The following is a 27,412-nucleotide window of genomic DNA, read 5'->3' on the forward strand; positions in this document are numbered from 1 at the left end:
TTCCTGCAAGTCAAGTAAAGATGCAGATCCCGGGTCAAGAGCCAATCTCCTCTATCTTCCGCTCAGTCTGGCCATTAATCTGGGGGTGGTATCCAGAGGAAAAGCTACTGTGGCACCCAGGAGCTTAAAGAAAGCCTTGCAGACATGGGAGATTAATCACGGCCCACTGTTTCCATTCTGGGTCTCCAGGCGGAGCAGGCTCTGCAAGAGTAGCTACATGGATCGATTCTTCCATTGAATGGGAGGATAGGTTCTGGAAAGGAGGGATCACCAGGAGAGTGGATGCGGAAGAGTGAATTGGCATTGATGTTCCTGTCTCATGGTCGGCATTTGATGGAAAACTGGAATTGGGTGAAGAAGAGTGCCCAGTGGGCCTAGCAGGGATTTAGCAACTTCTGAGGTATTCAAGGTTCTTGATTGTCAATGATCACAGTAAAGGGGCGTTGTGCTCCCTCCAGCCAGTGCAGCCACTCCTCCAGAGTCATCTTGATGGTAAGTAGTTCCCCATTACTGATGTCGTAATTCTGCTCCACTGGGGTTAGCGTCCTGGAATAGTAAGTGCAAGGATGAAGGCAGGGAGATTCTCTATAGTTGAAGAGTCCACCTCTACTATGAATGATAGTTGGGGGTCCAGATGAGTTAAGATGGGAGCAGTGCTGAAGGCCACTTTAAACTTCTTGAAGGCGGCCAGAGCTTCGGGCTTCCAGGACAGAGACTTGTAAAGTGAAGTGAAGGGGGCGGAGGGGAGGCTGAAGTTCTGGATGAACCTACGATAGATGTTGGAGAATCTGAGGAATATTTGAAGTTCCTTGATTGAATGCATTTGTGGCCAGTCATGGACAGTGTTGGGTAGTAACGCATTACTTAGTAACGCGTTACTGTAATTTGATTACTTTTTTAGTAACGGAGAAGTTTAACACATTATAATTTTCAAAATTACAATATAGATACAAGCTAAGGTCTCTATATATTACTGACACATTACATTGCTGGCAGAATGCAGTGTTTTATAATCTAGAGATTGTAAAAAGAATGTAGCACAGGCACTGTCGAGGCAAGTGCCAGTGGATTAGAGACCTGCTCCCACAAGACCCAACGCAACAGAATGCAACGTGGGACTGGTCATGGATGGCCTGGACCTTCCCCTGGTCCATTTGAATTCCATCTGCACTGAGGATGTACTGAAGAACTGGACCATGGGGCGGTGGAACTCAAACTTTTGAGCTTCAGGTAGAGGTGGTGTTTCCTGTGCTGCTGTGGGACCTACATGACATGGATTTGACATGACATGGTTATATGTCCAGCTTCGAGAAGATGCAAGCCCCACAGAGTTCTTTGTGGGCAGCTGGGACCAGCCTCCGTCCTTCTTGCCCACACAGAAGCTTGAGGCAAATGGTGAGGTAGAAAGGGTGAATAAACTGTTGTTGGAGAGCCTCCCTGATCCTCCATTGCCTTTCCCTCCAGGATGGACAGTGGGTAGACTCAACCCTTGGGGAGTGTGGCTCCAGGCAGCAGGTCAATGATACAGTTCCGTGGCTGATGCGGGGGTAAACGGGTGGCTGTCAGTTTGCTGAAGACATCCTGGAATGACACATAGTCAGATGGGATTGCAGGGCTCTCCCAGGGTTCTGAAATCTCCACAAGGGTGGCGTTAACATGGAGACGGGGTTTTGGCAGGGGGAGATGGAACGTTGAAAAGACCATTTTTGAAACAGGCCTCACTTTATCTGAGAATCTTGCTGGAATCCCATCTGACTTAGGGAGAGTGGTGTGAAAGCTGTGGGGTTCCCATGATGATGTCCACTGTGGGTCCGTCCAGTACAAGAAAAAGGAAGTAATTTCACAATGGAAACATCCCACTTGCAGGGAGATGGGAGGAGATCTGGAATTGACACGCCCATGCCCAAACAGCTTCCCTTGTATTTTTTCAAGCTACTGGGCTTGCCTCATTCAGGGCAGGTCGAGACGTTTTAGGAGGGCTTGGAGATGAAATTTCCAGAGGAGCCCATCAACAAGTGCAGACACTGAAATGGAATGCTGAGGGGTAAGGTAAGGTAGAGATATCAGGCTCTATGTGGAGTGTACAAACCTCTGGGTGTGGGGGACGAGAAGGGCACATCTTAACAAAGTGCATTTAGGCTCCACAGTTGAGGCACAGCCCCTTGGTCAAACGTTGAGCATGCTCCGCACATGTGAGATGGTTGGCGTCTAATTGCATCAGTTCTGGTACTGGAGGACAGGCAGCAGGTAAGACTAGCAAATGAGACGGGAGGCGAATGAGCTGGTTGGTGATGGACAGAGAGCCGGTAGATTGGCCGAAGACCTCCTTAAAATGGGCTGTGAAATCATCGAAAGAGTCAATTAAGCTGCTCTGAGAGTTCCAGATGGCTCATGGCCAGAGCAATGCTCGTCCAGAGAGAAGGGGGATCAGGAAGGCCACCTTTGACAACTCTCAGACAAACTTTTGGGGCTGCAGCTCAATGATGAAAAAGAGTTGAAGCTAAAAAAAACTACATTTAACTTCTTCACCCAAATAATGAGCTAGGAGGGCCATGGAACTAGCAGAGGCAGACTGAGGGTTGGGGGCCAGAGAGAGCGGCACTCTTCGAGAATGTCCGCCCTAGTGGGGAGTCAGGACTACATCTCCGGTCTTCGTTAGACAGTCTGGTCTCCTGTCCACAAATACAAAGGGGGACACAGAGGTAAGTGCACATGACAGCAGGTTTATTGAACACAGACAGGTAAATGACAGCAGACAACAAATCCAGGTGAGTAAATGGGGAGAAGTAGGGGTTCTTGGTTCTTATCTGTAAGTTAACAAGTCCTTTTCCTTATCCAGGGAATCTGAGGGGTGCAGCGGAGCATGGAGACGATGGAGCACAGGACCACGGGGAGCAGCTTGATGGATGGCTAGTAGGTAGGTGATAGCAGGTAAGAGCCAGGTAAGTAAACATGCAATGTTTGAGACCAAACAATGACATGCGGGAGGAGTGCAGGGATATAGTGTACTTGAGTGGTGACAGATTGTGCCGTTAGAAATCAGGGGATTAGGACATGGTTGGCATAGTAGGTCATGACTGCGGTGACTGTGACTTCCTGACATGAATACAGCAGTATGCAAAGATGCAGACTATAGATATAGCTGTGGTGTTATATGCTTACCTAAACATGTATAGAATAATGTCATTTAATTGTAAATGTGAATGTGTGATTGTGAATATAATATAATGGGAAGATTTTTTTAAATATTAACTTCCTCAGAGATATTTCAAATAAATATCTTATTTTGTCATGGTTTGGCTGACAAAAACACTACTGAAGGTCACTGATATGATCATAGTGTTTCACAGCTATATATCATGAGTGTTTAGGAACTTAATTATTTTTTGTTATACATGTTGTTATTGTTTAAGAGGTGCTATTTTCCCTTTAACTTTTTTTTTTACATGACTGTATGACTGTAGTCAAAGCTAAATGGATCTATCGAACTTGATTGGTCTTTGGAATTCCATTTGTATTCTACTTTTTGTCACTGTCCAGAAATTTTGGATGATTACATTCACTTAACTGAATCCATTCTCCAAGGGGCAGATGCTGGAGCCTATCTCAGCTTCCTGAGCCATACTGGAAGATACCCTGGACGTAAAGCCAGTCCATCACAGGTCTCACACACATTCTCACTTTTACAATTTAGTGTCTGTAATATACAACCAGAAACCAGAGCACCAGGATGAAATTCCACTCAGAAAGACCTCCAGCCAAGACTCAAACCAGGGCCCTGACATTTAATGTGCTGCAGATAATGTGAGTAGCCAATGATATTCCAGACCCTCATTCAATACACGTTTTTATTAGTGCTGTCAAACAATTAATCAATATTAATTGCATCTAAAATAAGTGTTTGTTCACATTATAAATGTGTGTCTGCTGTGTATATTTATTATGTATATATGTGTGTATTTATATATGCATAATAAATTTAAACACTACACTCATATATGTTATGTAAACAAAAACAATATATTATTAAATTATGTTTAGAATTTAGATGTAATAAAATTTAATATGTTTACTATTAAAAAGTCATTTGTTTACTTTACCCTGCATGGCGCAGGAAGTTGAGCCACTTTTATTTTATTATAAGCTATAATTTAAATAACATGTATTATAGATAATGTGTTATAATTTCAACTGATAATCATGAAATATAAAAGTACCTCTGTATAATTTTGAATTACCCCAAAAAATCTTAAGCACACACCGGCACATCTTACCCCGTGCACTCTCCCCTACAGTATGTGTGTGTAATGGAATGGTAATGATTCGACGGTGTGATCACATTCTCTGCAGGAACCTGGGAAAAAAAAACACAACCTGCCTTGAGCTCAGAGCACTCACTCCCACACACGCTCTACAGAGAGACTGCATAAATTGTCATCTTTCTCTTATTTACGAGACAAAGTCTGAGCTGCTGATGCAGTGTAGTATAGTACTCCTGGCTGAAATTGCACTCTCAGATATGGGAAAACAAAACCGTTTCTGTATTACTGTGTCTGTACTTCAGAGACTGAATAGAAGATGTGTATGATAAAAAAGAGAGAAGGATGACAGAATATTTTAAATTGTAGTACTTTACATGTTTTGATTGTAGGTCATAGAGAGGGATATTTTGACTCGCTCCACAGGAACACTGGGAATCCATGCATACTGATTCCTGTGCCTGATTTTCATCCCGTGAAAACAAACACACATATTCCTTTATGATTTCAGCCATTTATTGTATAATCCCTACTATCTTTTCTTGGTGAAAGAGGATTTTAGGTATATGATTGATGGGTCCGGACTGCTTTTTATTTTTTAATCTTTGTTCAGGACTTGTCGCTGCGTTGCCTAAAAAAATTCCATTACATTTCAGAGTTAGCTCTTGAGAAAATAGGTCAGTCTCTTTGTAGTATTTCTTCAGCGGCCACTGAGGTTTCTCCCATTAAGAAGTTCACAAGGAGATAAGTAGAGGTTGGGTTTCTTCTCTAACTCCCAGGGCCGAGTTCTGCTTGCGCTAGCCAAAGCTGAAACCCATTATTGAGGCCTGTTTGTCAGACCTAAATGAGCTAGGAACGACAAGTTGTTTTCTGTGGCTTGGCTACAATGTTTTGTTTTGCATATAGTGACACTAACATTTCTGGAACAATAATAAAGTTATTTAGAAAAGCGCGTATGTAGTTCATAAGACAAAATAATAAACTACTCTTGCATGTCAACACGTCATTGCGCAAAGATGTCTGGAATGTAAGGGCAACAGGCAGAACTCGATTGACTTTGGTGGATAAAATACACATCAGAGAGACTCCAGTTGTGTTCTCCACTCGGGGCTGCTTTCATTTGATTTAATTGTAACAGATTTGTGAAATGAAGAGGAAGGATTAGAAGATATCAAAGAGCGATTAGTGGCTGGTTTTTGGTGTCTGCGCTACAAATGTTGTCATAGTCATCCATCAGCTGGTGCCACTCCGCCCCGAGGCAGAAACCACAATGGCACCACACCAAGCTAGACAGACAGAATAAAGGACTGCACCCATGAAAGGCCAAATTCTGCTGCCATAAATCATACCAGTGCAGCAGCACTAACCCCAAAACATTTAGAAAAATACAAACAATCTCCCACTTTAAATCTTGTGGGTCGGAGAGAAATAAACACATAAATAAACATGACAATTCTAAGTGAAAACAAGGCAATACAAATTTAAATGCAAAACCTAAGAATGACACCAAACTGGAAAAGACATTTAATTAAAGGTGCATTTTTGCTTTTATTTGACCGAATAGTATGAGAGAGGGGAATAGTAATGGGAAAAGGATTCAAAGGCGGCTTGCAGTTGTGCAGTATGAGAAGCCTACAAGGCTTTGGTTCTGACTCATGAATAAACCATGTTTGATGATGTCCACTCATGTAAGATGACCACTCCAATCCTGTCAGTAATAAAAACCATTGTGTTTTGTTTTGTTTTATATGGATTGGGTTGTCTAATGGGGCTAGCATACTGAGATAGCATGACCCGACCAATACATATTTAGCGCTGCAGTGAGGTTAAGAATGAATGTATGCATGTTAAGAACACGGATCATAGCATCAGCCTGGTTCCTTCCACAAAACCATTTATGCCCAAGAAAAGTTTATGATAATGATTTTGTTCATCATGATATTCAACTTTTGAAGCCAGAATTTTTAATATATTCAATCACCAGGCCTTAAATGATCTACACATGACATCAGTGTCAACACCATAAAGCTTCCAACAGCCTTTTCAGCCTTGATTTTAAAAAAAAAATTCCCTGAAAGGCTGAGTTAGAACAAGAATATAGAAGATAGAAGAGCACAAGAGCATGAGTTTACCCGTTCATTGTGATGACCACCTCTGTGGTGCCATTTAGCCAGTTATTTGCAACCCTTTTCCATCGGATAAACACTTCCGAATCTCACTGGTAATAGTAGGTCAGTGGTTTCCAACCATTTTGTATGTCTCCTAAAACAATCACACCTGATTCTACTCATTAGCTTAAAGTAGAGAACCTATGGATTCGTCCAGACAAAGGAGACATGCAAAAATGGTTACTTCCAGCAAGATTCTTAAGTGTTCATTTGATGTACACATTTACTCTCCTTTAAGGCCACATGATAGGGTTTGTGAATTGCAGTAAATCGATGCAATGGACACTGCAATGGAGTCACATGACAATAATAACATGACAGATCTAAACGTCCAGATTACATCAATACTACACACATTTATACTTTATAGAACATAGCTTTTTAGTAGTCATCTATAGTTACTTTAGTATTATATATAATATATATAATATATAATATATAAGAAATAATACTGAACAGAATTTTGAGAAAAGTTACGTAAAACATTAGATGTAATCACATATCAACAAAATGTATTTTTGAATATGTATAAAATCAAAATAGTTTTATCAATGGTGCAAAATTATTCCAAATATTAGCCATACATTTCAAGTCACATGCATAAATGAAACACTTTTCCTTTCTGAATGAATTCCCAAAGCGTCGTATTCTTTAACTCCTCCCATTCTAACCAGGTAGACTTATATAGAGAGACCACAATCCAAATCTTAGAGGACAAAAGTCCACTACCCCACATTATTATATTACTTTTATAAACTTGGCTGTGATTGCTGTTGATCTCATGCTTGAGTGACCGTGATTCACAAGTATACATTTCTACATCATACCCTGCATATATCCAAATTCAACTCATCATTTATATGATGATGAATCAGATCAGTGTGCATGCTTCACTTTATCCAAAAGAAACCAGCAGCTCAGTTCACTGATGTGTTTTACAGAAGTTAGAGCATAATGAATGCAGGGTTCCTCCATCACAGCTACATCTATGGGAGCTTTTTTCATGCACGGACAAACGTTTAGAGCAAAGACTTGAAAAGAGCAACATTTTCCCCTAATGGACACATTTTTCTTTAAACATGAGCCTAAGCTGCAGGCGCAGTAAACCCCTCTCCCCTGAGCCTCTGTCTCCACCTCAGTGGTGTCCGAATAGAGGTCCCTTCTCTCATGTGTCATTGAGACACATTTGATATTCTGGCCGCAGTCTTTCCTGTGGTGCCATTTTGAAGCTTCCCCATTGAGGTTCCATTTACCCAGGCCACCGGGAGCCTCCAGCCGGGCAGACTCTCTCCACGCGGTCCCTTCCAGTGTAGATCGGCCCCAGCAAGCCGCTCCGCCAATATGTTAATACGATGCTTTCAGAAACAACTCATATTCACGCGGTAAGAAGGCCCAGCTATTTTCACCCCAGTAGACAAAGCACACGTCTCACCTCTGCGCTTTACAAAACACCAGAAAATGACAGATTTTTTCCTCTCCGAACTAAACATGCAGATTTCTGAAAGGTCATAAATAACAGGATTTATAGTTCTCTGCTTTTAGTTCTCTGTTTTTTTAAATGCATGTACAACAGAAATAAGCAAAATCAAGTTTTGTTAACATATTTTAGCGCATTTTCATCCCTCTCTTGATGGAAGCTAGCCAGATGCGTTGCTTGACATGTCCTCATCCTCAAAACTGAACTTAAAAATAAAACTTGCAAAAAGGGGGTTTATACTATGATGCTTTAGAAGAACAATTTCTGGTTCCCCAAAGAGCTTTATAATATTCTTAAAAATAAAAGTTATTTATTGGCATTTATGGTTCCATGAAGAATCTTTAAAAAAAAATCCATAGAACCCTTTCATTGCACAAAAGGGTCTTTATAGTTGAAAATGGTTCTTTAGATTTTTTAAATGTTATTTACTCAAAGAAAAAACTAAACAAAAGTTATTTTAAGAACTGCTCACTAAGTTATTTTGGGGAACCAAAAATGGTTCTTCGATGGCATCCCCTTTAGTTTAAAAAGGTTCTGTAACTTTTAAAAGTTGTGCTTTTAAGAACCGTTCTTTGAAGAAAGCTTCTTTGGGGAAACAAAATGGCTCTCCAATTTGGAATTTTTTTTGGAACCTTTATGTAGTTTGAAGATAATCAAAAGAAGCTTTTTCCACTATAAAGACGCTTTTGTGGAATCAAAAGGTTCCATTGATTTTAAAAGGTGACATGTCATGAAAATCGGACTTTTTCCATGTAAAGTGCTATAATCAGGTCTACCAGTCCAGAAAATGGGAAAAACAACCCAGTAAAAATTTATTTTTCTGAAAGCTTGTGTAAAAACGAGCTGCTCAGATTTCTCTCCCCCTGTGATGTAGAAAGGGGATCTTATAATATTACTGCCCCTTGATCTGCAGGTTTCCACCCATGGCGCAAACAACAGTGGTGTACCAGTTGTAATGCCATGGGGAAAGTTCAAGCAAAGCATGCTAACTGTTCTGTCTTTGGCTGCACTCATGAGCACAGAACACTGTTTAGAGTCCCAGCCTCAGAGAAGACAAGACAGCAGTGGATTTATTACTGTGGATTACGCTGCTTCCACAGATCTAATATAAGCATGCAATTTATTTCCTAGCTGTTTACCTTCACAGACATAACCATTTGTATCTGTTAACTAGTGTGTGTTTATAACATAATAAGCGCAATAAAACATGAAAGAGAACTTAGTTTAGTACTCACATGCCATGTGACAGCCGCTTTCTGTGCACATGCTTCAGATGTCTGCCCTCAGAAAACCGTTTCTCAGAAGTTTGAATTAATATGATTTAAAAAACATGATTTCAGGCTCAGCCCTGTTCTGGAAAAGGGGGCGGGCAGCAGCAACTCATTTGCATTTAAAGAGACATGCACAAAAACGGTGTGTTTCTGCTTCCACTCAAAATAGGCATTTTCAAAATGACATAATAAATGATCTGTGGGATATTTTGTTCTAAAACTTCACAGATACATTCTGAGGACACCTTAGAAAGGGCCATAATAGATCTTCTTTAATGGAACCAGAGATGCTAATAAAGAAAGGTGATTAAGAGTGATGAGAATGTATGCAAGGTCGAATAAAGTATGAGTCAAGACAAATCTGAGTACAGTGTTTTGTCACCAGTTGATTTGCTATGAATTGAAACTAAACCAACTCCCACAGAACTCGTCGTCCCCGTGCCGTCTCGGACCAAATCAATCAATAACTCGATTCAAACTCTGTGTTCTGTGTTCCAGCTCATCTTGTTCGACGATCAAGACTGCGTTCCTGGTTAGCAAGCCAATTTGTCAACTTGCCCGAAATCACATCCTCTCGCACATCAGAAGAAATCTCAAAGCAATTAACTTATTGTGTAGTACTTCAATCTAAAGATATGAGATAAGATACCAACACCATTGTACAACAGCTGCGTTTTGCCTTTCCATTTGAGTGTGGGTGTCTTTTGCGTTAGATTGTGGATAAGCTAGCATAAGGTAAGCTAGGAGAGCGAGAGCCACAGATGTGGGCCTTTCTAAAGGCTCTGTCTGCCAGCCTGTGTTTACCTGACACTCAGATTGACAGCGGAGTGATTGGAAATATCCCCCACTCACTGGTGCGAGCCCCTGAGTGCAGGGAAAGTGCTTTTGTAGTCTGGCTGTAATGGGCCAAGTTTGAATTGAAGGTTGGAGGAAAACGCTGCTCTCTGGTCACTCTCAGGGAGGAACTGACACAGTGGAAACGACGCGGCGAACAGAGTCTTAGATCAGGAACGCAGCTGAGAGTGCAGAATGTCTCTGGGCTGTTATCTCAATGCAATCGTGCTAATCTTTTAGCGTTTATAAAAGCAACAATGCTGCCGCGAACAAACTCCAGAGACTCTTTTCTCCTTCTAGACGTGTAGGACGATACAGAGTGATTTTTTTCCCCTATTTGATCTCTGTGAGATCAACTTCCAACCAGTTTTTTTCCTGCACATGCTCTCTGGTGAATAACAAAACAATCTGCCGAATTTGCCCCCCAGACAGTCTAATTTCCTAAGTTAATTTCCTCATTCTGTGCTGTTGAACTCCCTTGACGCACTATGAATCAGGGAGGCATAGGTACATCGGTTGTCTATCTTAGGGAAAATTAGAATTGCTATTATCCTTTTTTCTTTTTTTTCTTTTTTTGTGAGATTTTGTAGAACACAAACTTTCTCTTCATTCCAATTCCTAGCGTTAAGAATATGTGCAATATTAGCATGATTATTTTCCCTCAAACCAGGAAAATTTTATTTCACTGGTCAACTCAATCATGCTGTCACCTGTTAAGAAAAGTTCAGACGTTATGAATTCAGTTCAGAGATCAAAGAAATCATGGGGATGAATTTGTTTCTTCATCAGATTTGTAATCCACAAAAAAAAAAAAAAATAAAAAAAAAAATAAAAGGTTGTAGCGCTAAATTCTTGTTCAAAAATCCATTAGGCAAATAAAAAAAAAGGTTCGTAGATCTAAAAAATACAAGGATACAAAGATGAAAGAGATCCGCACTCATCCAGATTCAGCTCAAAGTGCTTATTTCTAAAAAAAAATGTCTAAAGCATTAAAGGGGTCATATGATGTGATTTTAATTTGTTCTTTCTCTTTGGAGTGTTACAAGCTCTTGGTGCATGAAGAAGATCTGTAAAGTACTATGTCTAAAGTCTCAAATCCAAATAGATAATAAACGACACATTTGAGAGAGGAGGGGCATAGAGGACCTACAATAATGTACAGTATTTGAAAAAATAATGTGTTTATTGAACACTAAAGCATGTCAACATATCCTGTTACACCAAATAATGATCTTTAAAAAACCATCATATTACCCCTTTAAGAATTGCCAATTCAGCCATCAGGGCAATAATCAAGAATTTTCAATTAAAAGAAAATGTTACTATCTTAAATGTTCAAATCTTCCTGGAAGAGGGCATGTGTCTATATCGTCCTAATGCACGGTGAGGAGGAGAGTCTAGCAAAACACTCTCCAAGGATCAAAGCTGAAGAATTGCAAAACATTTTGTTTGGGAGGGTTTCAAGAAAGAAAGAAAGAAAGAAAGAAAGAAAAGAAAACACTCTCATCCAAAAACAAAACTCCAGCATATTCATTTTGCAGACTATACTGGAACTTCACACGTGACTGGTTTCTGTGGTCAGATGAAACTAAAACAGCTTTTAGGCAGCAAACACTCAAGGTAGCTTTGGTGCACACAGATAAAAAATACTCCATGCATAAAATATAAATATGCTGCATCTTTTTATGTTGTGGGTCTATTTTACTGCTGCAGGTCCTGGACATCTTGTTCAGATATATAGCTTCATGGATTATTTCAAATAGCAACAGATAAATAAATCTAAACCTGACTGCCCCTGCTAGAAATCTTATAACAGGCAGTGGTTGGATATTCCATCAGGACTACAATCCAAATAAAAAAATTAAAATAATAAAATAAAATAAAAATCAACAGCACAAAATGAAGCTTCTGTCCTTGGCTGTGCCAATTCCCTGAGCAGAACCCTATAGAAAATGAAAGATGAGATGAGGGTGCATATGAATATGGACCTCAGAATTTAAAAGATCTGGGGAGATTCTGTATAGAAATATGTTCAGAAAATGATTAACAATGCAGACACACTGGATATATATAAACTTATTACAGAAGGTGTTTTACAGGCTTTTTCTGAAAATGAACTCCTGATTTTGATTTAGTTAATTTTTGCATTATTTTGTTTAAAATGATGTCACACTAGTTTGTTATTTAATTTTGTTTTATATATATATTAGTGCTTTTACAGTTAGGCTATCAAAGGCTGGGGGGAAAATGCATGGCCGAGATCATTTCTGATGCTGGTATGGTGCATTTCATGTCATTTAGTCTACATACTCCAGCTGTAACTTATGTAATAAGCTACATAATGATATACATTTCAAGAAAAGTGTGGGTGATTGATAGAATAACACAACAGCTTTACTCCTGTACAAAGCTTTAATCAGCTACAGGTAGGTTTAATGTTCTAGTTCATTTGAGGGTCAATGATCTTTAATTTATAATTCATTTTATGAAGTCCAAACTATGTCAGCTCTTTGCATATAAATATTTGTAATAATTGCTGTGTCCACAAAATGTAGTGATTATTAATCAACTTTTTTGGATGCCTATTGTGACCGTGATTGCTGCATTTGGTATGTCTGTTGTGCTGGCTTTGTTTTTGTTTTGTTTTTTGCTAATATTATCATCTTTGTTTCACTTATACATATATCACATTTACATATTATGTTGCACTGGAAATCCACACAAAGATTTAATGGTTAGAAGGTTGTATTTGATTTCTACATTATTACAAAATATCTATACTTCTATGATTTCTGTAGCCAGTATGTTTCTATGCATGAATGTACTTTCTTTTAGCACCTTGTATTTTTTTCTCTTTGCAAAATTGGTGAGTTTCTATTTTTTTTTTTTTTTTTTTTTTTTGTACAGTGGAAAGATTTTTGTTATTTTCTAAACTACTAAAAATATTTTAATAACAGAAGTGCATGGATCCGTGTGGCTCATCCCATCTCTGACACATTTTTGTAAAAGATGCTGCTGCCTTCTCCATGAAGACTGATCTTCAGAAATTACTGCATATCATTAATCACTTGACAGAGCTCAAGTGGCCTCTTACATTAAACCACAAACCTCTTAATTGCTGATTACAAGGCCATGAAAAAATGATGCATCATCAAGTTTCCCAGCTTGTCTGAATGAGCAGAGTGAACTATAGTGTTCTTGCAAAATATGTTAGATAAGAAAAAATAAGCTTTATTGCTAATAAAACTAAACAGGTAATTATATAAACGCATCAAAACCACAAACAAAAAAAATCCTGCTGTAGTTGTTTAACTATACTGACGGAAACCGTACATCTTCACGGACAAAACTCGAGGGACAACGAGACGTATAGGAAGCAATCCGGTCAAAATGACAGACATTCCGTCCATCCAATCAAAAGGCGAGTTCTCCAACCTACTATCCAATGAGAGGAGAGACGAAGGGAGGGACTTCCGGTTGGTGACGCAGTTGGCGAAGTGGAAGCCCCGCCGTCAATCAAATTAGGAAAAAAACAAATTGGACTAAAGAGAGCGCAGGCACCGATTAAAGTAACCATGCTCGGAGTGTAATTAAACGCAGATATCAGTCTTCTGTAAAGAACTCAAGTAATGACCGGTACGTAGCATTTGAAGAGCGCGGGAACGGTCGCTTTGAAGCTTTGTGCAGGCTATGTTTATGCTAAGCTAGGCTAATGTTAGCAGGCGGGTAAAAACTGAGTTGGAGATCAGCGGAGGAACGATATACAGAGTTCAAATCAAACATAAAGAGACACAGCGCTTCTGTTATAGCCGATGGCGCGCTGAGTGACGGGCTCTAACGGCTGTTGTGTGTTGTTGTTGTGTGTGTTGAAGCGCCTGAAGGGCCAGTTAAGGCGGGAGTGATGGCGGACAGCAGCAGCGCTCAGGACGGCGGCGCCGAGCAGGTAAACCTGATAAAATCACCTCCTCTCTTTTTCTAAAGCATGTGCTTTGATGAAGTTTTCACTTTGTTCTGTTTAAACACTGCTACTTCCTGTGTGGCCACCCCCTTTCATGTATTAAACCCGCCCATCGTCAGGACGGACAGCCCTCGTCGCTCGCCCTGCTCGCCGCCACATGCACCGGCCTCGGCTCGCCCGCCCCCGGACCCGAGAACCGGACAAACTCTGATAATGCTGCTGCTGGAGGGGTAAGTTAAGTCAGCAGCTACAGATCTCACCTTTATTAGAGCTTACCGGCCTTGTTTACTTTGGACTTAAAGGGTTAGTTCACCCAAAAATGAAAATTATGTCATTAACCATGTCATTCCAAACCCGTAAGATCTCCGTTTATCTTCGGAACACAGTTTAAGATATTTTGGATGTAAGTTAGTCTAAAATCTTTCTGTATAGGTATAGTTTGTCCAGAAAGGTAATACAAACATCATCAAAATAGTCCATGTGACATCAGAGGGTCAGTTAGAATTTGTTGAAGCATCGAAAATACAATTTGATGATGTTTTTATTACATTTCTGGACACACTATACCATACATTCAATTTCAATAGAGGGACAGAAAGCTCTCTGACTAAATCTAAAATATCTTAAACTGTGTTCTGAGGATGAATGGAGGTCTTACGGGTTTGGAACGACATGAGGGTGAGTCATTTATGACATCATTTTCATTTTTGGGTGAACTAACCCTTTAATATACATGGAAGCTCAGATCTGGCTTAGTTTAAATAAACTATGTACATTACAGTATGGTTCACAGTGTAGCTTCTTCTTGACAGGAACCATTCAGATAGACAGGAAGACACATATTTGTTTTAGTTGCTTATTTGCTGACAGACCAGCATGGAAAACGTTAAAGAATGGATCATGATCGGTTTAATTTTATAGATGGAGATGTATGAACCTTTCAGGTAATTGGTTGTAATATTGTCGGTCCTTCAGATGGCTGGACATGGAGTATGCACATACATGCAAGTTAAAAAAGTATTGCGATCAGTGAGATTTACTTCTATTCAGCAAAATAATAAATAGATGAATGAATAAAAAGTGACAGATTGTGCATGCTTTTACAAAAAGTCAAAATAAATGTCAAAACTTTATAATCATCAAAGAATGCTGAAAAACGCATCACGGTTTATACAAAAATATTAAGCAGCACAAATGTTTTAAACTTTAGTTAAGAAATGTTTCTTGAGCAGCAAATCAGCCTTTTAGATTTCTGTAGGATCATGTGACACTGAGGACTGGAGGAATGATGCTGAAAACCACATGATTAAATTATATTACAAAATATAATCAAATAGAAATTTTATTTTAAATTGCAATAATGTTTTACAGTATTACCCTTATATTGTACTTTTGCTCAAATTTAATTAGTGACTTGGTGAACAAAATACATTTCTTTCAAAAACATAAAAAATGGGTAATTTTATATAAATGTATTTTTAATTTCTGAAAATAAATAAATAAATGTAGCCCTCACATTTCGCAGCAGTGCAGAAAACACAGAAGAAATGACTGGATATTTGTGTTGAGTTTGTGCTCAGAAAACAGCAAAACCTAAACTCTTGAACATTTGATCACAGTAACCTGGAAAAAGAGATTAATCATGAGCTTGTGCGACACAAATGAAGAAAAAAAAGTGCACTGCAAATTTCCAAAATAGGCTAAAAATATTTAAGCTAGTACAGAAATACAGCTGAATGATGTTCTTCGCCACTGATAAGAGACTTGATCCAGTGATTTAAAAATGTAAAAATAATCCAGATTCACAAATTAGATTCTATTTAGACATTTTGGAAACATACTCGTCTTATTTTAAATGCCTTCATATACCGTATATATACATATTCATTATTTAGCAATTTTGTTGTTTACTAAAAGGCAAATATTAGTGGTAAACTGTATTGTTTTGAGGGTCAAATCATGTTCATATGCAGGATGGGTTTATCCATAGTCCATGGGGTCCGTGTTTTGCATTAGTCACCATAGTAACAGCAAGAGACGAGGACGTGTTCATTGTTATTGGATCTTGCCGTGTACATGCACCGTGGTGGCATCACTTTGAACATCTTGTTCTTTTGTGAACCCGTTTCCTCCCTAGAACGCAGACCTCTCAGTGCAGTTGACCGGGTCGTCTGAAAGGTGGGAGGCGGTGAAGGACGACTCGGGTGTCCTGCATCTCCCCGGCACGGGTATCGTCACGTCCAACGGACAGTATGTTCTTCCTCTCCAGAGCCTCCAGGGTCTCCAGAACCAGCCCATCCTACTCACGTCAGGGACCGACGCGTCCGGCGGCGCAGTGCCTAATATCCAATACCAAGTCATCCCTCAGGTGCAGACGGCCGACGGGCAGCTGGGTTACTCTGCCGTCGATGGGGCCTCGATGGCGCAGGACGCCGCAGGGCAGATCCAGATCCTCCCAGACGGCACCCAGACCATCAGCGTCTCGGGCGCAGACGTGCTCAGCAGCACTCAGAACCTCATGACCCAGGCTGGCCAAGTGCACCAGATCCCGCAGGTGTCTCTGGGAAGCTCGACCTTCAGCACTCAGGGTCAGGTGGTCACTAACGTGCCTCTGGGTTTGCCTGGGAACATTACCTTTGTGCCCATAAACAGCTTGGATCTGGACTCTCTGGGGCTCTCAGGAGCCCAGCCGATAGCCACCAGCGTCACGGCTGACGGACAGCTCATCATGACCAATCAGAGCGTGGAGAACTCTGAGGGCTCGGCCAAAGCAGGGGAACAGCAACAGACGCTCAACTCCAGTGCAGCCGCAGACATGTTTGTGCCTACCACGTCCTCCTCGTCCTCGCAGCAGCACACCGGCACGATAGACAGCATGGGGGAGCAGGGAGACGGCTCGGGATACCTCAGTCAGGTGTCTGGAGGACAGCAGGTCATCCAGTTACAGCAGTTGCCCTTTCAGACCGCTGACGGTCAGGTGTCTGCTCAGGCCCAGCAGTCTCTGCAAAACGTCCAGCTCATCAACCCAGGAACATTCCTCATCCAGGCCCAGACTGTCTCTCCGTCAGGACAGATCCAGTGGCAGACCTTCCAGGTATGAGGTTATTGTTTTGAATTACATCTTAAGATCTAGGGATGCACCGAAATGAAATTCTTGGCCGAAGCCGAAGCCGAATAATAATGAAATGCTTGGCCGAAGGCCGAAGGCCGAATACCGAACGCGGTGTTTCACATTTTTTCCATTTATTTTGCCAATCTGTCACCTTTTTCAGGCCTTCTGAGTTTGCAGGTATGGACATGAGATGCAGCACTAAACAGTCTCTCACTGTTGGTGCTTGTGCATGGAGCAGACGAGTACCTGCAGAATAGTTGAACATTTTATTGCAGTTTTCTGACAGTTGCTCATTTCAAAACGAACAATGTCTTCAAGATAATGAAATGGTTGAAACCCAGTGTAGGCCTACTATTTTACTACACTGAAAATAGTTCAGAATTTTCACAAAATACATATAAAATATAGGTAGTAACACTTTATAATGTTTGTTAACATTATTGCATTAACTAACAATGAGCAATACATTTGTTATGGTATTTATTAATCTTCGTTAATGTAAGATAATAAAAAATATTTAGTTCATGTTAGTATAAGTGCATTAACTATTTTAACAAATAGGCCTACCACTTTTGATACTTTTTAATTCAGAAATTACAAATGTGATACTTAATTTTAATACTGTATTAGTAAATGTTAACATTAAGATTAATAAATGCTTTTAATAAGGGTTTTTCATTGTTAGTTAATGTTAAAAATAGAAACTACTTATAAAGTGTTACCATAATCCAAAATATAAATAAAATCTTAAATTAATTTCCCATACAAGGAGCCTACCTGCGTGCCATCTGCGCCAGGTCAGGAAAGCGGCCTTGATTTGTCTTCCAAAATTCGAGAGGGTTATTGCTCGTGGGGATGGGGAGTTCTGAGAGATACCCATCTACAGTGTTGGGAAAGTTCACTTTCTACATGAACTAGTTCAAAGTTCAATTCACAAATTTTAAAATGAACTAGTTCAGTTCATAGTTCAAACTACAAAATTTTTAACTAAGTTCACTAAGTTCCAAAAATGAACTAGTTCATAGTTCTTTTTTTCCATATGTTGCTGCAAGCTATTATTTTTCACAATTATTGCCACAGCCCATATAGAATCACAGACAGCAATTATTTTATCAGTTTTAACAATGAAGCTATGCGTCAGATTTCATCTTCATATAATATCCAATTTTGAATCCTTATCCAACCAGGGTTTACATTAGGATTGAGGGGACAGCATTTCCCCATTGTTGCTTTAATGATTTGTCTCCCATTCTCACCGACATTGTCATAAACATCATAAACAATTCTTTTAAATGATCATACACCTTCTTGCTACATGCTGCTGTCGCCTTTTTTTTTTTTTTTTTTTGATGACGCGTCGCGCATGCGGCGGACGACTGTGCGCCACTGGTGGCTGGTGTTGCCAGATTGGGTGTTTTTTCGCTACATATTAAGACCCGTTTACGGTGTGTTTTAGCCGGGATTTCGCCAGGAAGGCTCTATAGAAATCTGGCACCCTATTGAACGAAGTTAACCTGAGAGAGCGTGCCGTTCACAGACACCAGAATGAACGAGTTGACAGTAACGTTCATCAGGCAGTAATACAGCACGTTCAGTTCACGTTCGCCCAAAATATGAACGAGTTCATGAACTATCGTTCAATGAACGCGTTCAGGCACAACACTGCCCATCTAACTGTTGAGCAGTCGAGCTTGTCCTCTGTCTTGCAAATGGGTTATTCTCTTGGAGGATCTCATCGAACATGTCAGACAGCGAGACTGTGCGCGGCTCATCTGTAGTACGAGCCAGTTTACTCTCTGAGCTGTTTTCATCTCCTGCGCTGTGCATCACCTGACAGTCTCCATCACCTAGCGGCTTTCCCAAATCCAGAACAATGTCTGCAAACGGCCGTTTTTGCATCTTTATCTGACACTTTTTAAAGTGTTTCCACACTGCTGACATGTTTGCTGCATAAAGCGCGCGCCTATCACTCTACGCGGGTTATTTGATTGCGTCATTAAAAACGTCATTGTTCGGCAAAATTTATTCGGCCTTTTTACTTATTCGGCCGAACACCGAAAGTGCTTTTTTGGCTATTTTCGGCCGAATAATTTCGGTTGCCGAACATTCGGTGCATCCCTATTAAGATCTGAGAATTAGATTTATTCATTTAGCTGACACTTTTATTTATTTATTTTTATATACTGAATTTGTAATTATTGCACTGCTGATACAGACACAGTGCACTAATAAAACATCACTTCCTGCACCACTGTTCATAAGTGACCTTGAAACAGTCACAGACATAGTTTGACCAGCGACCAGCAGTGAATCATCACAAAATCTGATTAGCCTTTATCATGTTTGATGTTACTGATTTTGAAATTCAGTAAAAAGTCACAACTTGCATAAATATGTAGAAAACCCTACTTTTGTGATTGGTTACTGTGGGGTTTTTGGTGATTTATCTTTTATGGCTTTTTGCTCAAAAATGGCACACAATGACTTGAGGCCTGTGCACAATAATAAGACATTTATTAGTATTCAAACCAACAGCTTTGTCATCTGCTGCTTTAAATGTGCAAATTCTTCAAACTCGTTTGGATTCTCATTGGCTGTTAATGTTTTCATCGATCATCAGGAGAAAACGGTTGTTATTAGAGTGATTGTAGTTGTAGTGTATGAACTTCCTTATTCTTCGAACAGTTATTAATTTAAATAGTTATCTTTCATGTGAGGAACTTTAACAGTGCGGATGAATTGCAGGAATGCAGACAGGCTCTTTAAAGTAAATTAAATTAAGACGACAAGCCTGCTGTGCTTTAAAAATGTCATGAAAAATAGTTAATTGTTTTCTACATTCCACCGATCTGTCCATGCAGGTCCAAGGAGTCCAGAACCTCCAGAACCTTCAGCTGCAGACAGCTCCAGCTCAGCAGATCACTCTTGCCCCGGTGCAGACGCTGTCTCTGGGTCAGGGAGGTACACCTGTCAGCCTGACCTCCGGACAGATGCCTAACCTGCAGTCGGTGTCGGTGAACGCTGTGGGCCAGGCAGGCATTCAGTTCCAGCAGTCTGAGGACACAGACAGCACTGGAGGTACTGCAGCTGCTGCTTCAGGAAGACTAATGGAAATGTCTGCAGTAGTCCTTTTAATAGGGAAGAAAAAACATGTGGAGAGATCTAGGGCCCAAATTTTTTTTTTTTTTTTTTTGCAAATAGTGTTTTCCATTTTAATTTGTCTAGAGCCTGTTCTAATGGTTTAATTGTTAAAATAATCAAAAGGGATGTCTTCTCAATTTAATTCATACAACTTATTTTAATGATTTCTTAAAATATTAACAATATTAGTGCCCTGTGGGATTTATTTGTTTCAGAAACAGTTTTTTTTTTAATTCAGCTAATCTTCTGAACTAATCAAATTTAAACAGTCCCTTTCATTTATGGCAAACAAAGTGCTGTGCAACAGAGATTTACTGATTTCAAATTGTTTGGTTTTCCTTAAATAATATTTTCATTCTACTGTACAACAGAAATATTTCAAATAATCACAATTTATTTTTATTTTTTTATTTTTATTTTGGATGGTTGTAATAAATATGAGTTTGTGTGTATCTGACGGTAGTTTTAATGAATAAAATCAAGGCAGCTTTATAAATTTCATGTGGACCGTAAACACATTTATTTACCTACTTTCCACATTAAATACTAAATTCTATTTTTTTTTGACTGGATTCCATCCATGTCCTCCACATCATGGAAATCATAGGGCCCTATGAAAGTGACCAAGCACTCCAGAAGAATCATGTAGAGTTGCTTTGCAGAGGGAAGATGTGTTTAGCGCTAATGATGCAGTGCTGTTAGTGTAACACTGATCACACTATACTCTATAGATATTCAGATTAAGGAGGAGCCTGATTCGGAGGAGTGGCCTCTGGACAGTAGCTCTACGCTGAATGCCAATGACCTCTCTCACCTTCGTGTTCGTTTAGTGGAGGAGGAGATGGAGGGCATGAACCAGGAGGGCAAACGTCTGCGCAGGGTCGCATGCACCTGCCCCAACTGCAAAGAGGGAGGCGGGAGGTGAGATCACACTTCCTTTAGCACGTTTCCAGTACAGTTTCTGTGTTTATATTCATATGTAACACAGACACCCCACGCTGTGTGTTTGACTACATGTCTTCACTGGATGTGTGTAATATATTTCCATTCTGACCTTACTGTTTCTAATTATATGTTGCAGGGGATCTAACATGGGCAAGAAGAAACAGCACGTGTGCCATATAGCCGGCTGCGGGAAGGTGTACGGGAAGACATCTCACTTGAGAGCTCACCTGCGTTGGCACTCGGGAGAGAGACCCTTTGTCTGCACCTGGATGTTTTGTGGGAAGAGATTCACACGCAGTGATGAATTGCAGCGACACAGGAGAACACACACTGGTACTTCTTCTCACACACACACACACACACACCAATATGTAGTGATTACATGAGACCGACCGATATATCGGTTTACCGATATTTTCCCCAGATAATATATAATCCGATATCAGTTTTGTAATATACGATTCAATGATAAACGCTGAATTGAATTCTCTCTCTGTTGTAAATTTGCTGCATCATTAGTCTCGTGAAGCTGCTTTCATATTGCTGTTCACTCAGCGGGTTGATGTGGTTGATGCTCAGGAAATGCTCCAGCACGGCCACTGCATGTAACTTAACAAGATTCACTTGTTTAAAACACCCTAAATTGTGTTAACGTTTACTATATAACCATTATTTTGCTAATAAACATCTAAATAAATTACTCTATGGAAATTAATTATTTATTATCACCGCGAGCATTCACAGTTTGAGTATCTCAAAATCTAGAAGGACAAAAATGTGTTAATAATTGATATTATATGATATGAAGTTGAGAAATGCAATGTTTTGTTTGTTATATTCCAGAGAATATTATTTAGTGAATTAACATTATCCAGTGAATTATTATTGACTCCGTAGCTATTAAACAGCTTATAAACCTACTAAAACGGTAGTTTAAAATGAAGTTGATATGACTCCTGTCCTTTATTCATTTTTTCCATTTGAAAACATTAGACATTCTACATTTATTTTGCTTCTTGTTAATATTAGTGTTGTTTCTGTTGATGGTTTTTATAAATGTTTTTTTATTATTGTAATAAAGATTAAATCTAACATGAAAGACACATTTTCAACACTTAAAAAAAATAAAGGATGACTGGAAATAGGAAAAACCAAAGTCAAGTATGTTCTTTCTTCACTCAGTCATATATTTACTTTATAACAGTTAATAAATATCGGTTTTGCATATCGGTTATCTGGCACACAAACATGCAAATAATCGGTAAAAAAAAAACACAAATAAAATCGGTATCGGTCGATCACTAGTGGCTACTTCTCTTCTGAAACCTAGCCAACTGCTTTAATAGGCGACATCATGACCCAAATAGAGTTGATTTAGAACACTCAGTTTGACATTAAATTAATTTTAAGAAAATGCATATCTTTAAATGAGCTTTTGGAGCAGGCTTTGTGCAGAGGGTTTTGTAACTGCTTTTCTCTGTTCTTTTTCCCATTCCTGTTACCGTTCCTCATCTGACCATTATCAGGAGAGAAGAAGTTTGCGTGTTCAGAGTGTCCGAAGCGGTTCATGCGCAGCGATCACCTGGCCAAGCACATAAAGACGCATCAGAACAAGAAGGTAGTGGGCGGAGCCATGGTGGCCAGCGTGGGCGGAGCTGTGTCCTCGGACAGCATCATCACGACGGGCGGCACCACACTCATCCTCACCAACATCCAGCCCGGCACCATGCAGGGCCTGGCCACCGTCAGCGCTACCGTCAACACGTCTAGCTCACAGGACCAGCTGAGCGCGGCCGAGATTCCTCTGCAGTTAGTCTCCGTGTCCGCCGGGGACGCGGCCGAGTGACGAACCATGAACGCTCTGTTAGACTGCCAAGGCTCTTCCTGTATGACATCACATCCTGTTCTCCCGCAACCTGAGACTTTATACGTCAATTCCAAGCTCACGCATTTAACTTGCTTTTATACATTTACATATTTACCCTCCTTTACGTAAATATGTACATTTACGTGAATGCATATACACACACACACACACACACACACACACGTATATCTATATATTTTACAAATATAGAATTATTGGGGGTTTTGTTCATCTTTTATGGGGGAAGCATTATTTCTTGTTTTCACATACAACACTGAAATGCCTTATATTGTATTATAAGCTGTCGTGTACAAAGCTTCATGGGTGTCAAGCATCTGTTTCCGTGTGTACTTGTTGGAACGGGAATAATCGTGTTGTGTGACAGACGGGTGGCTGATGTTAAAGGAGCAGCTCAGCCAAAAGTGAAAATCCTCACATTATTTATTCCCCCTCCGCTACGGCATTCCAAACTCATGCGGTTTCTTTGAGGGAAAATGGTTTTCTTTCCATGCAACAACACTTCCATGTCTGTCGAGCTCCAGAACGGACATGTGACCAGAATCATGTTGTGTGAGAAAGCTTTTCATCTCATCAGCTGTATAACTTTGTCAGACTCTGCGTTTTCTGTCGTGGGCTTTGTTTGATGGGAAGTGAAGCATCTGTTGTAGCGACTTTTGGGCTGAGCTAGTTCTCGTGGAGCGGGGGGAGTAAGTAATGGCAGAATTTCCATTACTGCGGGTGAGCTGTTTCTCATTTTAATTCTAGGTCGTAAGTGATATTCGTGCTGTAAGTTCCCCATATTAGGAGGAAGATGTAAAACTTTGGAGAGAAGCCTGCCATTGTGCTGTTGGGAGTTATGAAGGTGTCCAATAGTGTCTTTACATGTCTCCGATGCTCCTCGTGAAAATGCTTTTTATTCTTTTTATGTAGTTTTATTTTGCGTAGGTAAACCCGGGCCTGGCAAAGGGGGAAAATATGAAACAATCATGTAATTAAAAGCATTTTATGTATAATAATTCTCAAGTTGATCAGATCTTTCAATATGAATTTGTTGCGAATGAAGTCTTTTTTTGAGCAAAGTGATATTTATATACATTGTAACCTGGATTTGTGATGTCCACAACTGCTTTTCTAAGGAGAGAGAGAAATAGAAGAAGAAGAAAAAACTCCCTTTGGCTTTACTTTTTTAAAGAACTGGACTGTAATCAGCATCAAGAATCATTTGTATGAAATGAAGCGGTTTGTAGTTTGCCAAATTTTATAAATGGATAGAAAAACTATTTGATTTATGTCTGATGGTTTGCAGGATTAACATCTGTTGTGTGCGTTTCAGGACCAAACGAGCAGCTCCGAGTGTCTGGCGTCAATATAGCAGTGTGCCGTGTCAAAATACTTCAGTAACATGCTTTTGGGATGTTAAACAAGACATCACTGTCTAACCATGTAGGTTTTGAACTTCCTCTCCTTGGTTCTCTTACTGTACCACCTTCATTCACAGACAGTGATTGTCCTCAGAGGAGTTCGCTAATGAACGTTGTGTGAGGAGTTGAAGGTTGTATCTGAACACACTGCAGGTCATCAGGGAGGACGCACTCGTCTGCTGTTAGTCCATGTGCAAGTATGTGTTGGTGTCCATGTGGTACTGAACAGTTATTCTCCGCTGATCTGTGTTTGTTCTTTCAGCTAATCATCATGTCTCTTTATCTACCCATTTGCAGTACCGTTGCCAATTTTTGTGTTGGAGATTTTATACCTCCAGTAGCCAAGTTTGTAACGATCAGAGTCGGATTGAAAAGGTCCAGCGGGGTTAATGGCAGATAATGAAACACTATTTTGGTTTCTGATTTGATCAGGGGTGTTCTGTCACAGGGATCCAGAATTATTATTATTATTATTATTTGGTCTATTTCTAGTTTGTGAAGTCTTATTAGATTTTGTTTCATTATAAATAGCATCTTATCTTTTATATTTTTATTTGGTCATTTTTCCGAGAGCGCTTCAGCCTATTGTACAATGCCCGCTTTTGAGGGCAGCTGTTTATTTCACACTAAAATGACTAAATATAATCCTGTGCTTGTCAGTTGTCTTATTTTCACTGAATGCTGATGCACATTCTCGCACACAACAGGAAAATAGTGATAGTTGACCAATAAGAACCAAACATTTTATCCACCACATCATTAAAAAAAAATTACAATTTCTTCAGCAGGGATGCATTAAATTGAGTGTTGAATGGAGTGACTGTAAAATAAAGTTGCATTTTTTTCAATAACTTTTCTGATTTAAATAAACACTTGAATCCTAAAAATATAAATATTAATAAATGTTTGTTGTGCCGCAAATTAACGTATTCTGAAGAAGACTGGTGTAATGATGCTGAAAATTCAGCTTTAATATATTACAATAAGCCATTAGTTGAAATTGTAGTAATATTTCACAATATTACTGTATTTTGGATTAAATAAAAGCAGCCTTGTTGAGCATAAGAGACGACTTTAAAATATCTTTGAATAATAGTGTTTGTTTTTTTATTTTTGCCATAACTAGTTCATTTGAAATGGTTTAAATAGTGTGAAGTTTTTTAAAAGTACAATTGTTCATATATTCACTCTTTCTATAAAAGTCTGAATGGGCAAAATCTTATGTGCAATACTTTTTCTATTTGCATTAATACTACAAATTGTATGATTGAAATGTTCTACTTTTCGTGTTTGAAAACCAATCACTTAAAATTCCTGTGTGAGTGTGAGAGACCTCTCTCTCTCTGTGTGTGTGTGTGTGTGTGTGTGTGTGAGTGTGAGAGACCTCTCTCTCTCTCTCTGTGTGTGTGTGAAGTCCAGCAGATGTCACTGCAGCAACAGGACCAGAGCTGGATATCTGATCTCTTCCTGCCCTCTAAATCCTGATCTATTCCTCATCTCATGTGCGTTTACAAGCTTCTCTGACATATTCAATGTTAAAATATGTATAAAAAGAGCAGGCACGATGAGCATCCGCCCACCCGACCCACCGTTTTACCCCCTTAAATTGCATATGAAATATGTTGTTTATTTTTGAACTTACTCAAGTGTGAACAAAATTCCCCTCAATGCCTTTTTCATTTTCAATTTAGAAATACACTTACAGCAATTTCCTCTTAGAGGGGCTTATATATTAAACCCACATCACATTTCATGATCAGAGTCTGTTTTAACTTCTCTATTGTGGAAATTAAATCCAGCTGTGGGGAAAATTGATTTGGATCGTTGATAATGTTTTTCAAATCTTTCTTTAATATGAAAGAAAAAAATGTGTTTTATAACATTAAATGTGTGATGTTATTTTGAAGAATGCTGGTAACTTGAACAGTTTGGGTGCGCATCGACTTGGACAAAAAAATAGAGTAAAGTCAATGGGGAATGAAACTCTGTGGTCACATAAACTGGCAAAAATATATTTTATTGTGTTCATCAGAAGAAAGAAACTCATGCATGTTAGGAATGACATGAAGATGAGCAATTTTAGCCTTTTAAATAGCCTTTTTTTTCTTACCAAACACTCCACACACTATCTTAATTAATTTAAAATCATAAAACAGCTTCACTTTTCATTGTTGACCTTTTATGCTTCTTAAATTGCATTGCAATCTGCTTTTGTCTCATCACTGAAGGTTGTGGCCACACATTATCAAAAGTGTCCACTGAAATCTTTTCTCTGTCAGATCCAAGTGAAAAAAACACATGCTCCTGAATCTGATGCGATTTGTTGCAGAGATTTAGAGAAAACAGTCTATTAACGTTCATATGGAGCCGTCCGTTGCTTGCCACCTTTCATTTGCATAATTTAATGAATGCAATTCATTGTAATGCAATACGGAGAGCACGGTGAACATGAAATGACAGTTTGAGTTAATGAAATGTGTTAACGGTATCATCATTTACTTGTATGTTAATTAGTCCAATTAATTTCCAGTGCACGGTAATCTGAATATTGTAATAGTCTGAAGTCAGGAGGGGAGAGGGGTATATTGAAACGAGGCCTATGAATCACCACATCCTCGCCTTTCCAAGCCACTACCCAGAATCCTCCAGTCACCAAACTGGCCTTCCCTTTATAGCTCCAGATAAAAGCATCCGCAGTGCGGCTGATAGCCGAGTTGTGTTTGGATGACTTCTTTCTGACCTTCTGTGATGTCCGGTTCCTCTGATAGAAGGACAGTGATATATTCCTGTAAAAGCAGCGGCTGCGGTGCGAGGAGATCGATGGGGGGGCACGCTACAGCTCTGATAAGTGAAATCGCTCTGGTGTGGATGGGACACTTTCTGCTGGACCGCACAGATAAAAGAGCCGTGTTCTCCTGCGGGATCTGGATGGGGAGCAGATGCAGCTCTCCAGCTCTCA

At 39.6% G+C, this 27,412-nt stretch overlaps 1 protein-coding gene across 2 annotated transcripts; it reads left to right on the forward strand.

Moving 5' to 3' along the window:
* Positions 1-13,465: 13,465 nt before the first annotated feature.
* On the forward strand, positions 13,466-25,098 carry sp3a (sp3a transcription factor). Of its 2 annotated transcripts, none has more exons than XM_052565604.1 (8): positions 13,466-13,645; positions 13,882-13,952; positions 14,087-14,197; positions 16,105-17,061; positions 19,941-20,157; positions 20,952-21,141; positions 21,302-21,498; positions 22,692-25,098. In XM_052565604.1, exons 1-8 carry the CDS (start codon positions 13,639-13,641, stop codon positions 23,009-23,011), a joined length of 2,070 nt encoding a protein of 689 aa, XP_052421564.1. In that variant the 5' UTR covers positions 13,466-13,638; the 3' UTR covers positions 23,012-25,098. The 2 variants fall into 2 exon arrangements, with proteins under 2 accessions (XP_052421564.1, XP_052421565.1); XM_052565605.1 differs by having other exon boundaries at positions 13,467-13,645; positions 21,051-21,141.
* Positions 25,099-27,412: the final 2,314 nt, after the last annotated feature.

The sequence above is a fragment of the Carassius gibelio genome, chromosome B9 (assembly GCF_023724105.1).
Source record: "Carassius gibelio isolate Cgi1373 ecotype wild population from Czech Republic chromosome B9, carGib1.2-hapl.c, whole genome shotgun sequence".
Taxonomy (NCBI): domain Eukaryota; kingdom Metazoa; phylum Chordata; class Actinopteri; order Cypriniformes; family Cyprinidae; genus Carassius; species Carassius gibelio.

Excerpts from the sequence above, each read along its gene's own strand:
- sp3a (XM_052565604.1), top strand. Across the intron at positions 14,198-16,104 it reads ATAATGCTGCTGCTGGAGGG|AACGCAGACCTCTCAGTGCA; the intron begins GTAAGTTAAGTC and ends TTTCCTCCCTAG. Across the intron at positions 21,142-21,301 it reads TGCAAAGAGGGAGGCGGGAG|GGGATCTAACATGGGCAAGA; the intron begins GTGAGATCACAC and ends TATATGTTGCAG.